This window comes from Plectrocnemia conspersa, unplaced genomic scaffold, assembly GCF_051122295.1.
Source record: "Plectrocnemia conspersa isolate PC_06_02 unplaced genomic scaffold, ASM5112229v1 ptg000014l, whole genome shotgun sequence".
Lineage (NCBI taxonomy): Eukaryota > Metazoa > Arthropoda > Insecta > Trichoptera > Polycentropodidae > Plectrocnemia > Plectrocnemia conspersa.
Genome location: NW_028277178.1, coordinates 16,017,708 through 16,033,764, shown reverse-complemented (window position 1 = coordinate 16,033,764; position 16,057 = coordinate 16,017,708). Strand labels below are relative to the sequence as shown.

Here is a 16,057-nt window from a genome sequence, read left to right as displayed (position 1 = left end):
CAAAACAAAATGTTGCGTAATTTTCCAAGCTTAATAGAAGCTAAATAAGACAGTGAAGCGGTCGTGGGGTTACGCTTCCGTTTTGTAGTTATCAGCAGTCCGGTTGACGATCTGTGATAGGACGTTTGTACAGCGAACTGTACAAAGTGGCCCTTATGAAATCGTCCGGTACGTTCTTGACACGTGTTGACTGGGATCCTTCGACAGTCGTCGATATTAAACCTCGAGCGCGTGTCCTGGAGATGGTTGCTCGAACAGGAGGCGAGGTGTAGAATCCGTGTAGTCCAGTGAGTGTTGCAGTGTCAGAAGTCCTGAGTAGAATGTGTAAAGTGAGCCATTTGGTACCTCCTTATAATCCCGGTCGGGTGTGCAACAGTATCCCCACTCCGCGCGTTGCTTGCGGTGGCGGGGGTGCGGTGTGGTTGTACAACGCCACATAGTTCGGGCGCGCGGCTCAGCGGGACAATCACTTTCACTTTATGCTGCGTCACGGACGGTCGTCTCGGGGTCCCCATAGTACTCCCCCTCTTAGCAATTTACAGTTGCGGAATTTAACCAAGAGGAGAAGCTGAGGCTCGTTCAGACTGATGTGGTCTCGTGCGCAGCGTGGGTCAGTGCAGATGGAAGCAGAACCAGTTGGTTGATGATTGTGTGGACGTATGTACAGCGAACTGTACAAAGTGGCCCTTACGAAACTCTCAGCTAACGGAAAAGTAGGGGTCCGGGGTCCGTTTGTCACTTGTGCATGACATTTTCCTCCGTGTGCATACTTCTACCTTAAAATATAAAGAAAAATATTATTACTGCAATTAAAAAATATATTTCAAGATACTGGCTGTCCGTTGCTGTATTTTGTGTAGACTCGTCTGTCGTTAGTTGAAGTTGTTGCCGAAAATGTGAACAGTATCCCAAACGTTTCGGGAATTTCACTGTTTAGCCAAATCGTGTCTGATTAAGTTTACAGTCGAAACTTAGACAAAGAATTGGTGTTGCTGTTGGAGATGTGTCTCCAAATAGTGTGCGGAGCTGTGTATGTGGCACTCGGAGGTCCCGGCCGGCTAGGAAGTTCCCAGCCGCGTCCACAGGAAACTCTTCGCAGTGGAGTTGCATTGCAGCGGGTCGTCGTTTAGTTTGTGGTTGAAACTGAAACGATCAGTCGGTGCTGCAATCCGTTGCTAAGTTTATAGTCGAAACTTAGACGGGCGTTGTCGTTGCTGGAGATGTGTCTCCAGACAGTGTGCGGAGCTGTGTATGTGGCACTCGGAGGTTCCGGTCGGCTAGGTAGTTCCCAGCCGCGTCCACAGGAAGCTCTTCGCAGTGGAGTTGCATTGCAGCGGGTCGTCGTTTAGTTTGTGGTTGAAACTGAAACGATCAGTCGGTGCTGCAATCCGTTGCTAAGTTTATAGTCGAAACTTAGACGGGCGTTGTCGTTGCTGGAGATGTGTCTCCAGACAGTGTGCGGAGCTGTGTATGTGGCACTCGGAGGTTCCGGTCGGCTAGGTAGTTCCCAGCCGCGTCCACAGGAAGCTCTTCGCAGTGGAGTTGCATTGCAGCGGGTCGTCGTTTAGTTTGTGGTTGAAACTGAAACGATCAGTCGGTGCTGCAATCCGTTGCTAAGTTTATAGTCGAAACTTAGACGGGCGTTGTCGTTGCTGGAGATGTGTCTCCAGACAGTGTGCGGAGCTGTGTATGTGGCACTCGGAGGTTCCGGTCGGCTAGGGAGTTCCCAGCCGCGTCCACATGAAACTCTACGCAAGCATGTGTGATGGTCATCGTTGGTTGCGGGTTGGTTGAAACACTGGTATTGGCTGGAGAATCCATCGCGTCGGGGTCACCAATGAAGCGGTCGTGGGGTTACGCTTCCGTTTTGTAGTTATCAGCAGTCCGGTTGACGATCTGTGATAGGACGTTTGTACAGCGAACTGTACAAAGTGGCCCTTATGAAATCGTCCGGTACGTTCTTGACACGTGTTGACTGGGATCCTTCGACAGTCGTCGATATTAAACCTCGAGCGCGTGTCCTGGAGATGGTTGCTCGAACAGGAGGCGAGGTGTAGAATCCGTGTAGTCCAGTGAGTGTTGCAGTGTCAGAAGTCCTGAGTAGAATGTGTAAAGTGAGCCATTTGGTACCTCCTTATAATCCCGGTCGGGTGTGCAACAGTATCCCCACTCCGCGCGTTGCTTGCGGTGGCGGGGGTGCGGTGTGGTTGTACAACGCCACATAGTTCGGGCGCGCGGCTCAGCGGGACAATCATATGGACGACGGTCGCCCGTAGAGCCGAGCGGACGTCTCCACGCCCGCCCGCTCCCGGTCGAACGAAATCGCGCGTGTTGTGACAAGTGCAAGTGAGTGAGAGTGCGCGCGCCGCATCGGTCAAGATGGCCGATCCCATCGCCGCCTCCCGCGTCGCGAGTGCAAAATCACGACAACCCGCCGCCACAGCCGCCGCCACTACCGCCAGAGGCGCTGCCTCCGCCTCCACCGCCACCCGCTCGCGTTCGCGCTCACGCTCGCGAAACTCGGAGTCTCTCGATCTCCGCGAAGTCCTCGCTGAACTCCGGGAGCTGCGCATGCAGAGGAGTGAGGACATACGCAAAATAGAAAAACAGCAGCGTGACATCAAGCTGCTGACGACCACACTGAAGGAGCTCGACTCCCAACACAAGGCACTACAACGCCTGGTGGGAGCCGGCGAACCCACGCATACGCCCGCCCCCACCCAGCCGCATACTCAGACACAGACGCAGACGCAGCCGCCCGCGCCTACCCCAAGATCGACGCACATTCCGGCCCCTGCGAACCCTCTGACCTGGAGCCCGTTGGAGCCGTCCAGTCTCTCTTCTAACGAGGAGATGGAGACGGACGCCTTCACGGAGGTGTCGAGGAAACGAACTCGCAGAGCAGGGGACTCGCAGGTACCCATTGTACCTGCAGACACTACACCAGACGTGCTCCCTCCCTCCGCCGAGGAGTCGACGGCAGCAACGACGACAGAGGAAGGTACGACCAAAGTGCCGCCCATCTTCCTAAAAAGCGGCGTCTCTTACGTCCAACTGGAGCACGACCTCCGTCGCTTAGCCATCCCCGTCTCATCGGCCAAACAGACCAGAGACGGAATCAGGATCCAGCTGACCAGCGCTGACAATTACCGGTCAGTCACAAGGCTGCTGACCCAACGCAAGTATGAATATCATACTTACCAATTGCAAGAGGACAAGCTTCTGAAAGTGGTCCTCAGAGGAGTCCCTACCGGCATCTCCACGGCCGAAGTCATGGAGGATCTCCAGGCGTCCTACCCGGTGAAATCGGTTCACCGCATGAAGGCGCGAGGCAGAGACGTCCCGATGGTCCTCGTCCAACTCGATAGGACCGCAGAGGGTAAGTCTCTATTTCAGATAACCCGTCTCCTCGGACTCAGCATCAGAGCCGAAGAACTCAGGAGGAAGCCCGGCTACGTTAGCCAGTGCCACCGTTGCCAGAAATTTGGACATGGAGCCAGCTTCTGCAACGTGGCCCCGGCTTGCGTCAAATGTGCAGGCCCTCACTTAACGAGGGACTGCAAAAATACGCAGGAACAGCGCCCGAAATGCGTCAACTGCGGAGGCGACCATCCTGCTAATTACAGGAGGTGCGCAAAAGCCCCGCATGCTGCGTCCTACGCGAACATCGCGAAGGGTGCAGCACCCCAGACCACTAAACCATCTGTTGTAGGAACAGGAGGAGCTTCGCCGCCAGCTAAGCCCCTCGAAAATCTGACGAAGCTAGCTCCCACACTGGAGAGCGCGCTCCCGATGTTGGTAGAGGTTCTCCCTCTACTTACCCAGCTGATGGCCATCTTTGGCAAAAAATAGATGGACGCGTTAGCCCCAGCCGAACAACTCAGACTCGTTTTCTGGAACGTGAACGGGCTGCTGAACAAGCGCAACGACGTGGAGCTTTTCGCGAAGCACCACGACCTAGACGTGATCCTGGTGAACGAGACCCACTTGAGGGCAGGCTACCGCGTCAACATCCCCGGCTACGTACTCCACCGAGACGACCGCACCGACAGGAAGGGAGGAGGCACAGCCGTCTACGTCAGGATAGGTCTCAAGCACCACAAGGAGCTGACTCCGGACTTGCTACATGCGGAGGCCACAATCGTGGTCCTCGAAATGGAGCACGGAGAAAAAATGAGGCTAGTATCCATCTACAACCCCCCAAACAGATTACTACTCACAAACGACCTTCTCCTTCTTTCAGACTCGTCGATCCCGACCGTCGTCGCCGGAGACTTCAACTCGAAGCACGTCCAATGGAACTCGCTCAAAACGAATCGCAACGGGCTCGTTCTGCGTGACTTCATTCAGCACAGGCCGTACACGATAACCGTAGACGCGCCGGACACGCCCACGTTCTACAGCCACATCGTTCCGGGGGTCGCTGACGTTCTGGACATTGCCATGTTTCAAAACTTTCTCGGAACTTACATCATGACCAGCCTGTACGAACTCTCGTCCGATCACAATCCCGTCCTGTTGACGATGGTCCTGTCGAACGCCCTACTGACGGCACCGCCGAGAATGCGCACCAACTGGGTCAAATTCAGGGAGACATTCGAGAACATCGTCACAGTCCCGGCGGGAATGCAAAGCGGAGAGGAACTGGACGCTGCGGTGGTCCGATTCACGGAAGAGATCATGGAGGCGGTCACGTCCAACTCTTCACCGATTGACCCCACAAAGGAACCGCCGGTACCGCTCCACATCAGGCAGCTGATCCGAGAAAGGAACCGTTCCAAAAGAAACTGGCAAAGATTCGGCAACCCCTCTGACAAACGTGAAAGAAACAGACTGGACCGCGAGGTGAAAGCCCAGCTAGCGGAGCTACGGAACGACAGGTGGACCAAGAAGATAGAGAGCCTCTCCACGGAGGACAACTCTATCTGGAAGTTGGCAAAGTCTCTCCGAACCGAACGCGCAGCGATTCCGCCTATCAAAAGGCCGGACGGCTCGACCGCCGTCTCGCCCGAAGAGAAAGCGGAGACGTTCGCGGACGGGCTGAGGGACCAGTTCACGTCCACGGAAAACCATTGCGACCCGAACTTCAACGCTGAGCTGAAGGAGGAAACGCAGAACGCCCTACGAGCCAGCACAGACGAACGACTGGAGCCCACAAACGCGACTGAAGTCTGCGCCTACATCAGCCGCACGAAGACTGGAAAGGCCTCGGGGCCAGATCAGGTATCAGCGAGGGCGCTCAAGTCTCTCCCGGACAAAGGCATCCTCGCTCTCACCTACATAATCAACACAACACTAACACTGAAACACTTTCCACAGAAATGGAAGGAGGCGCAGGTGGTTCTCATCAGGAAGCCGAAAACGGGCGGCACGAAGACCTCCGACTACAGGCCGATCAGTCTCCTCTCGATCGCGGGGAAGATCTGCGAACGAGTCATCGAGTCCAGACTGCGCGACGCTGCGGATAAGAGGGATATCATCCCGGCGGTGCAGCACGGATTCCGTCCGAAACACTCGTCGGTCCATCAACTGATGAGGGTCGTGGAGAAGATCAACAAAGGATTCTCGTTGAAACTCTCCACGGGCGCAATCTTCCTAGACGTCGCAAAAGCTTTCGACAAAGTCTGGCACGCCGGACTGCTGCACAAGCTGCTGGAGGGCGGTATCCCTCTGCCGCTCTGTCAACTTCTGGACTCGTACTTGAAAAACAGATCTTTTCGAGTGAGAAACGAGGGGACGCTGTCGGGTTCCCGACCGATTGAAGCCGGAGTGCCGCAGGGCTCGATCTTGGGACCGCTTCTCTTCACCTGCTACATGGCCGACATCCCCATCCCGGAGGATCGCAGAGCCCAAATCGCGCTATACGCCGACGACACGGCACTCTCCTTCACGTCTGTCAACTTGAGGCTGGCCGTCGACAAACTGCAAGGCATATGCGAGATCCTCGAACGATGGTTCGCAAAGTGGAGGATTTCCATAAACCCCAAAAAGAGCGCAGCCGTAATGTTCACCAGGAGGCCTAAAAAGAAAACCGGTACAATGAAACCCATCACCATGTTCGGAGAGGACATCCCGTGGGTCAGCGAGACGCGATACCTCGGGGTCATCCTAGACAGTAGACTGACGTGGAAACCCCACGTCGAGCACGTCAGAACAAAAGCACTCGGAGGGCTTGCTGCCGTCCGCCCGATTACGGGCAGACGCAGTAAGCTCAACGTGAAAAATAAAGTCCTCCTATATAAGACGATGATAAGACCGGTCATGACATACGCGGCGCCTGTTTGGGGCTATGCACGTGCAAAACTAATCGACAGGCTTCAGGTTGTCCAGAACAGGATGCTGCGGGAGGCCACAGACGCTCCGTGGTTCGTCAGGAACGTTGATATCCGCAAGGATACCAACACCAGGCTAATCATGGAGTTCGTGAAGGAACTCTCCACAAGGTTTCATAAGACCCTGCCGACGATCCCGAACGACACGATCAGGAACCTGAGCAGCAGAGACGACCCACACGGATACCCCCACCCGAGAGACATCCTCAGATACAAGCCGCCTTAAAGCAGCGCACACTCCATTATCACACCATTATTCTTTTAATTATACACACACTTATGTAAACTGACATGAAGGCTGAAAGGCCGGATTAATTCTACTTTCATTTTCAGACACAAATACATTCGACTGTGAACGACGCGCTATGCGCAGAACACAAACTACCAATACTTTGACTTTGAGCGGGACAATCACTTTCACTTTATGCTGCGTCACGGACGGTCGTCTCGGGGTCCCCATAACAGTATTTACATTTCTCCAAAAAACTACATTATAGTTTCAAATTATTTAGCTGCCTTATCCAAGAAATTTAGCATCAGATTGTAGTATTTTAAAAAATTAAGAAATGTCTGTTGCTTATTAAAAATCCCTGGCACTTAAAAGCAGAAACTATTGTCTAATTAGCACCATTATGATTTGATTATGCAACGTTATATGACAAATTAATCGAGCTTAAAAACAATACGAATCCCAAATCCGAAAGCAATTTTTATAGAAAAGGGGGAGACAGGAGGGTATGCTGAATTTTAGAAACTGATACCTAAAAAATACAAAATTATGCCAACCTACTGCTCGCGTCTTTCGCCTCGCCGTATCTTTATGAATCATCTTATTCTAAAATTAAATATGCGAAGAACATACATATATAGAAATCGTCTTACAGATTCTCACTTTGATGATGTATTAAGAGTAGCCTGTAATTTAATATTCCCGCAGTGGGCTAACTAATTTCTGCTCGTAGCAACTCTAGAAACATAATACGTTTAATCAATAACTTAAAATATAAAATGTGATATCCATAGCAACGTTCTCTAATAGTTCATTTCTTGCAATCATGGTAAAAGGTAAATTTACACAATTAAATGTATTTAGACCATTTATTATTAAGAGCAGTGTCTAAGCATTATGTGTTATGTATATTGTTCAGTAACTATAGAATTAATAAGAAAGAAAGCTGAACACCACGATGGCGAATTGGCTCCTTTGGAAGAAATATCTCTACATCAAGAAAGAATCGAAAAAATTGAACTTATACAAAACTTGTGTCCTAAATTAAGGATTTTATTGTTGCAATCAAATTTGATTCCGAAAATAGGTAATTTTGATATATTAATAATTTTTGTGCACTAAAAGATGAAATTTCTCAAAAACTATACTGTTGTTAGAAAACTTACACAAATTAAAAGAACTAGAATATTTGAACTTGGCCATAAATAATATAGAAAAGATTGAAAATCTACAAAAATGTGAATCTTTACAAAAATTAGATTTAACTTTAAATTTCATCGGTGAGCTTACAAGCATAGAAAATTTAAAATCAAATTATAATCTTCAAATACTATATTTAACTGGAAATCCATGTACCGGTATGTTTTATATAATTCACATTATCATAGAATATGTTGTATTTCTATAAAATATGTTATTTTTAACTAGATTATGAGGGATATAGAGATTTTGTAATAGCGTCACTTCCACAGATTGAAGTGTTAGATTGTTTAGAAGTTAAACGATCTCAAAGAATAATTGCATTACAAAATTTACATTCCATTACAAAGAAAATTGTCAAACAACAAGATTTGTATGCAATTAAACGAACAAAGCAAAAAATACGTTTAGAAAAAGAATATGAAAATAAACATATCAACAATGAGGAAATAATTGATGAGGAACAAATTAAAAGGTGAGTGTAATATTAAACAAGTTTATTAGTATTTATAAATCTTTACATAATATATTTAAGATTCTGGAATGAGAAAAGTGAGCATTGTCCTGAGGTACGAATTGAAATTGAAAAACAGAGTGAATTAAGAGAAAAACTACAAAATAAACAAGTTAAAAAACATATTGAAAATGTGCGGCCTTTATTTGCATCGGACGGAAGACCTTATAATATTAATGAATCTAAACTACAATTCACCCTTAATGAAAGTAACTCATTTTACATAATTCTAGAGCTCTTTCTGTATAAGTAAGTTTATAAAATATCATTTTATTTTATCATTGCCACAGTAATAATATAATGTATTTATTTAATAGATATTTAGATACAAGCTTGATTAATATTGATATCCAGCCATTGTATGTGAGAGTAACAGTAAAAGAAAAAATATTCCAACTCTCATTGACGGATGAGATAAATATTGAAAAGTCCACAGCTCAAAGATCTCAGACCACAGGACATTTACTACTTACTTTGATGAAATTAAACGATCATAGTGAAAATAAATGTATTGCTATCACAAGTAATACACACACTTTACTAAAGGATAAAGCTGAAAAGAAAATGGAACCAAACAAATCATTAGTTACAAAGCAAGTATTAATAATATTTAATTTTTATAATTTTTAACTTAAACAAATTATTTTTAAAACGTTTCAGGAGAGAATATTTAGAGATAGGGTCAGCAGTGAATATTTTAGACTTCACCAAAATGACAAGTCAGATTATAAATAAAAAAACATGCAACTTGTTACTTTTTCCTAAAGAAAAAGTGCCTACTTCTGGTTTTACTGATGATCCGGATGTACCTGCACTGATTTAATTTTAAACATATATATGTATATTGTACTTCTATTGTAATTAAATAAAATATACTAAACATTTATTGTAAATATTTATTATTTTAAATAATGTGACATAGTAACATAAAAAATACCTTTCACAGTTGTACTTAATTTAAGGGGTAAACTTTCTGTTGTAAATTTACCATCAACAGCCACAAGAATAATCTCATATAATCCAGCTGATAAATCTTCAATGGTAATTGAATCAGTATCGAACTGTAAATCAGACAATATGTATTCTGATTGCCCGTTGTGTTTATATTTAACAAAATAATAAGAACCACGGTTATTACACCTTGCAGATATTATTATATTTATCTTTATATTAGTGAGTTCTAAAGATTTCAAAGAATATATTGGATAAGCTCTAAAACTAGGCATTTCAGGTTTTATATCCGGCCCAGAACGTGTAGTTTTATTAATCCTTTGTTCTACACCGTAACCATTTTGAGTTATAGCCTGGATTGCTATAATGTACTTTGTGTCTAGATTTAAACCTTCTAGACTAAAGCTTGTTTTTAATTTATTGTCAATTACTATTATAGATGGTTCAGATGATGCATAGTTCATTTCGTAATAATAAATCCTGTATCCAAATAAAACTATATGTTCATTTCTAGGTTCTTCCCAAACAAGATATAAAGCAGTCGATCCACTTAGATATCCTTTAAATGTGTCAATTGTAACTAAAATATTTTTTGGAGTATTGAAACTCAAAAATTTACTATTAGGTCCTGCCGAATGGTTATTATAAACATACATTTTTAAATTATATTTATTATCTGGCATAAGATCTGAAATTATTAATTTTTTTCTATAAGGTTCTATTTCAATTATTCTTTGTTTCAAATCAATTTCATTCCAAATAACAAGTTTGTAACCTTTGAAATGCCCTCTAACAGAATCTACAGTTACTGGATCCCATTTAACAATTACAGTTGTACTAGACAATATTTGAACCAAAGACAAATTCTGAGGTGCATTTAATGGAGTATCTTCACCTGAATAACCAACTATCTCACGAGGCGATATCATAGCTTCACCTCTTTCATTCAATGCAAAAACTTTCACTCTATATTTTTGAAATGTCTGCTGATCTTTGAGAAATAGCTCAGATTGTTCCCAATTTGGTATATCAACAATAGTCCATTTGTTGGCCGGTGAGTCGAGCTTCCAATAAATTCTGTAAATAAATCCTGGAGCGTTGTGTTCAATTTCAGGCATAGGCTGTTTAAAAATATTTATAATAAACATATAGAATTTGATATTAAAAATATAAAATAATAAGACTGACCGTCCAAGTAATTTTTAAAGAAGTCGGCGAAGATCCAAAAACTTTTACATTATCAGGAACTTTAAATGGCACATCTGGTTGAGTCTTGCACACCTCACTTTCTTTCGATGTTATCGATGGTCCATGAGAATCCCAAGCTGTAACTTTAAAAGTGTACGTAGCCCAAGGACTTAAAGCTACACTGAACTTATGTTCTGAAATATTCTTATAAACTGTTTCCCATTTATTTGGAGTAAATTTTGTCTTGTATTCTATTGTGTAATAATCGGTGGGAAATTTTCCAATTTTTATCCATGCTATCTCAGCACTTAATGCATGACATTTTATATTTTTAAGTAACAGAGAATCGGGAAGGCCTACAATTAAAAGTTGTAAAAAATAAAACATGGAATAAAATAAACGTAAAGAATAAACTTACTCAATACAATTTCATTTGTAACCAGCAGTAGCACTAAAACGTCTATTATACTTAAAGCCATTTTGACTATGCTACATTAAATGATAAGCTTGTTATAATTGAGTTCAAGGGTCACCAATGATAATGTTTAATATCATATTTCCATAGAAAGAAGTCAAAACATGTTTGCCAATTTTTAGTAATTATTTTAAATAATAATTTAAAAAAAAAAAAGTAATACATTTTTGTAATAAGAATCTATTAAAATAAGTAATAAAAGAGACATTGGAGGTAAAAAATAAAGTAATTTTAAATGTAAATCGAATTATCTTATATTTGTGGCAAAAATTCTAGTGTAATTAAAAGTATAGATTTCTTTTCAATCACCACTAAGAAAACCAAATATGTAATAATAAAAACAGTTCAATTAACTAAACTTTGCATTTTTATTTTAAAGTAGAAAATTGCAATATAAAAATAATTTTAAGACAATATTTTATTACAATAGTTTAAGATTTAAGATTTCCAAAAGTTAACATTATCATCTGATATTTGTGGAGCTGACACACTGTTGGATGTATTCGAAGAAGGTGCTTCAGATTCCGACACAATTTTAGATGAACTTGATTTCATTGGTTCTAGATTTTCATCATCGTCCAGATTATCTTCCTTGTTATTATCTGATTTATCATCATCCTCGTTTTGTGTTTTTGAAGCTTCAGACAAATCATTACTATTTATGCTTACATTGATTATAGTATCCATTATAACATGTGATTTTTCCTGTGGTTGAATTGAATCATGTTTTATTATAATTAAATCTTCATCAGTGGCGGAAATGTTTTTCAAAATTAATTCCGAGCTATTATTTTGACAGAAATTGTCTTCATTTATAATTTCATTGTTGTCATTTTCTAAAGCATCATCAACAAACATATTTATTTTTGCTTTATTAGTTATTACAAACGGTACAATTAATTTACTTGGTTTATTATCATCTGAAAAATAATTTAATTTAACTGAATCACTTTCTAAAATGACTTTTGGAACATTTGTTAAATTATTATCAATTATTTCTTCTGCATTGCTACTTTCTGAAGAAATTTTTGGATCATCTATTAGTTCGCAATTTTTTACTTCTCTTTGATTATTTGAGTCAATTTGCTTAACTTGAGTGGATTTAGAATCAATCGTAATCAATTCTTCTGTTTTACTATTACTTTGTCCTTTATTTTCTAATAAACTTGATTTCTCATCAATATGACTTTTGTTGACGAGTTTCCTTTGAGAAAATTTTATCCTTTTACCAATAGAAGGATTTTCTTCAGCAGGTTGATTTTGATCGTTGATTGATTTTTTCAATATAACAGTTTTACTGGACGGTGACAGTGGCCATTTTCTAATTATTTCCATATTTTTCATATCATAATGAAAACTCTTATAATCCTTATTTTTCTTCAATACTGATTCAAAATCAATCTCGTTCAGGTTTAATTGATCTACGGTATCTTTCTTTTTTTCTAAATCATAACGTAAAAAAAAATGTTTGTTTTCATTTGAAAGTTCCATAACTTTTTGTGTGCATGTTATTTGTTGCTTTGAACACTTAAACTTTTCTTTGGGGTTGGAATTAGTGATATACTTATCGAAAATATCATTTGTTTTAAATTTACAATACTCAGTAGTATCACGATTATAATTTTTAGAAACATTTCTTTTCAATAACATATCAGCAAACAACTTTGGATTTTCGGTGTTATATTTAGTAAAATCATGTGACGTTGTTAAATAATTTTGTAAAACGTTTGCCTTTGCATTAGTATTAAAATCATAAACTTGGTCAGGATTAAGATTAGAGTAATTCGAAACACCTAAAAATATATCAAATAATGATTAATTAAAGTTGAAAGGAAAATATTACAATTAAAAAGAATTTAATAACTATAGATATTTTTCGCTTCTCTTCTTATTGCTCCTGCTCCCTTAAAAAAATCTGTAGAACTCCGAATATCAATTGGAGGTTTTATTACATCATTAGATTGCAAATCAGAAACTGAACTAGCATAACTATTAATGAAACTTTTAGTACTGTTCTCCAATTGACGCTTGATTTCAAAGTAGGATTTATCATTTTCGTCACTTTCTCGTTCTAATCTACAATTCAATTTCATATAATTAATTAGTCATAACTACAATAAACATATAATACATAACGTATTTTTACATACATTCTAATTTTTTCTTTCAATTTAATAAATTCGCTATCTAAACAATCTTTAACTCGTGAATTATCACATTTTGCAGTATTTTGACTAAATTTGACTGAGCTCAAAAGTTTTTTATCATCGTTTAAACCAGATTTTAAAAGCGCTAATTGGTTACTCAGTCTGTGAATTTCCTTATTTGATTGTATTACTTCATTGCTCAATGAGGCTTGTTGCTTTGATAATTGTTTAATGTGTTCTCTTTGCTTAAAAATATATAATATAATAATAGTTTTATTTAATTTATAGAAATACCATACGAAACACTCACCTGTTCATTATACAACTTTAAACGTGAATTATCTTCTTTTAATGTATTAGTACTATCGAAAATAGGCGTATCAGTTGTACTTTCTTCAGTTGAATATAATGAATCTTCAGTATTAAAAATTGTATTAGTATATTTATTTTCAAAGCTTAGAAAGGTATCAGGAATAACGTTACTCTGTGATGTTTCTTTAAATATATTGGGGGATACGTTTGAGTTAACTTTTAATTGGTCAGATTCTGCAAAACATTTTGTTTGACATCCGATCGAATTAGAGTCGTTTATTGTTTGAACAAGTTTTGAGGAATGTTTAGCATCACCAGAAAAAAATGTTTGACATTTTACCGATTTTTTATCAATTATATTAGTTTGGCATATAGCTTCATTAAATCCTTTTAACTCTTTTACTAATGGATTACATGATTCATTATCTGTCTGTGTGGTTTTGTTATATGATAATACATCCTTATTTGTTGGTATTAGCAAGTTTGTTTCGTCATTAATAGTTGTGATTTGATAAGATCTATGTCTGACATCATTATGTGGTAGATTACTCATTATTTTATTTAACCTTTCCTCCTAAAATGTATAAATACATATTAAATACGAAAAAATACAAAATCACTAAAAAATATATATTAAAACCTTTTTCCGTAGTCTGTTTGATTGTTGTTGAACAGCTTTCAAACCTATTTCTAAAGATCTTTGCTGAATTTCTAATATAGAAACATTATTTGTGTTTTTGTTTGCTGTCATTATTCTAAAACATGTGCATTTACATAATAAAAAACTTTTTTTTTATATTATTTAAAGTGACATAATCTGTCCCCAGATGGTAGGCGATTTACTTGGTAAAAAAAAACCCAAAACAAAAACATGTTAAATGGCAGTTTTGATTGAAAATAAATAATTTTACAGGTATTTTTTAGAATTGGCTGAAACAAATAAAAATCGAAACAACATGGCGGTTCAGGCACACAAATTAGGTTTTCCTAGATTTTCCTACTCTCATAGATTAACATCATGATTTTTCTTAAATCAAACTAGGTCATGCATAGTTACATCTATTGATTGTAAGCGTTAATAATAGTTAATATTTAATAAAATAATCATTGACTTACAAACTTTGATTTTAGTTTGGTGTCTCACTACTTACTTAGTAGTTGTTAATTGTGCTTATTCTATTGTAACACTTTGGGCTTATGCTTGTCATGTTACAACAGAAGATTTACAATAAATAAATAAACAAAATGCCAGTTAGCATGATCTTAACTTGGATTCTCCGCGTAATAATATCAGCTACACAGTACACTTACTAGGGAATGAATAATAAAGCAACTACTAAAATACCTGCATTCTTCCATTAATTTTCTGCGTTCTTTTTCCAAGTCAATTTGAAGATTCCGTTCATTTTCCAGTTCCCTCAAACCCTCCGCTTCGAGCATTTTCTGTCGTTCTAATTTGATTTCTTTCTGTAGCTTTTTTTTTAAAGTACGTTCTTTCTTCTTAAATTTCATTTTTTCTTTAAACAGCAATATGGAAAAATTTTCTTCCTGGACTTTTGTAAGATCATCAAATTTTTCCCGTTCCTCCTTTTTGGCAATGTTAATTTCTTTATCAAATTCCAATTGCAAATCTTCATATACCTTCATAATACAAAATAATAAATCACGAAAAGATAAATAGAACTATTTTATTTTATACAGATATTTATTAATGATTCAATAATAAATTTTATAATTACAAAATTAAATAAAACGTAGTAAAAATACAAAAATGAATTGAATAACTCACCATTTGTATTAAATTATTTGCATGATCCTCATTATCGTGAATATTCCTGTGTTTAACATTTTTAGTTTTATTCAAAACACTGATATTTATAGATGGTTTTTCATTTTGTTTATTTTTCGTTTCACAAGAGGCGTTTACATTCGCCTCCTGAATAAATCTATCCTTGTCAACTGTACAAAAACATTTAATTTAAAAACATTATAATACGCAAATAATTGAAAATACTAACCAAATTCAGTGTTTTTAATGGCTCTAATCATTTGTCTTCTTATGTGGGCTTTTATTTCTGTTATTACTCCATTCTCTTTGAACCATAACCACAGTTTATTTTGAAATGTTTCAGGCGACATGGATCTGATGTCATCGATGGATATTAAATTATCCATTACTATAAATAATCATCGAAATGTTTATAAAATAAATAACGGTGGTTATTAGTGCAAACGTTTAACGCAAGTTGGTATGCAAGTTTGTCGATTTTCAATGTTTTGATGTTTTGTTAACAGTTACCATAGTGATGTGCTATAATATTCGTTAGCTACGAGTATCGTCGATCTCATAACTAAGAGACAAATTATTAAATTAAATTTGCCTTTAAATTAAAAAATAAAAAATGCCTGTTTAAACTGCAAAATAAAATAAATTATTTGTATTAGTATATCGGTACTGGCTCGCCAAGAGCGCGGACTGATTCGACGACTGATAACACGAATGCGCTTCATTCTATCAAAGAAATTGAAGTTGACGCCTCATATTAAATACGTATTATATATGCCTATCATTACAACTTTTATTTGTACAATATTTGAAAAATATTTACAGCGTTAAAAACAGATAATTAAAGTCGTAAAATAATCTAGAATAGGATTTAGTGGTAGTAACATTAGATATATCTGCCAATAATAAATATCTTTCCAAAA

General features: G+C 39.0%; 3 protein-coding genes across 3 annotated transcripts; 1 reads left to right on the top strand and 2 right to left on the bottom strand.

The window, feature by feature from the left end:
• Positions 1-322: 322 nt before the first annotated feature.
• On the top strand, positions 323-9,163 carry tilB (touch insensitive larva B). Its single transcript, XM_088203632.1, has 8 exons — positions 323-516; positions 6,798-7,397; positions 7,481-7,648; positions 7,719-7,919; positions 7,990-8,236; positions 8,297-8,524; positions 8,593-8,868; positions 8,936-9,163. The coding sequence occupies exons 2-8, from the start codon at positions 7,388-7,390 to the stop codon at positions 9,096-9,098; spliced, it is 1,293 nt and encodes a 430-aa protein (XP_088059758.1). The 5' UTR covers positions 323-516; positions 6,798-7,387; the 3' UTR covers positions 9,099-9,163.
• Positions 9,158-10,960, bottom strand: LOC148226354 (neuroglian-like). The gene is made up of 3 exons (XM_088203629.1): positions 10,833-10,960; positions 10,415-10,770; positions 9,158-10,347 (listed from the first exon to the last, which is right to left on the bottom strand). Exons 1-3 carry the CDS (start codon positions 10,891-10,893, stop codon positions 9,175-9,177), a joined length of 1,590 nt encoding a protein of 529 aa, XP_088059755.1. The 5' UTR covers positions 10,894-10,960; the 3' UTR covers positions 9,158-9,174.
• A 278-nt stretch (positions 10,961-11,238) lies between these two features.
• Positions 11,239-15,653, bottom strand: LOC148226353 (uncharacterized). Its single transcript, XM_088203560.1, has 8 exons — positions 15,367-15,653; positions 15,138-15,307; positions 14,694-14,989; positions 13,989-14,103; positions 13,347-13,922; positions 13,040-13,281; positions 12,754-12,965; positions 11,239-12,682 (listed from the first exon to the last, which is right to left on the bottom strand). Exons 1-8 carry the CDS (start codon positions 15,521-15,523, stop codon positions 11,328-11,330), a joined length of 3,123 nt encoding a protein of 1,040 aa, XP_088059686.1. The 5' UTR covers positions 15,524-15,653; the 3' UTR covers positions 11,239-11,327.
• Between the last annotated feature and the right edge of the window lie 404 nt (positions 15,654-16,057).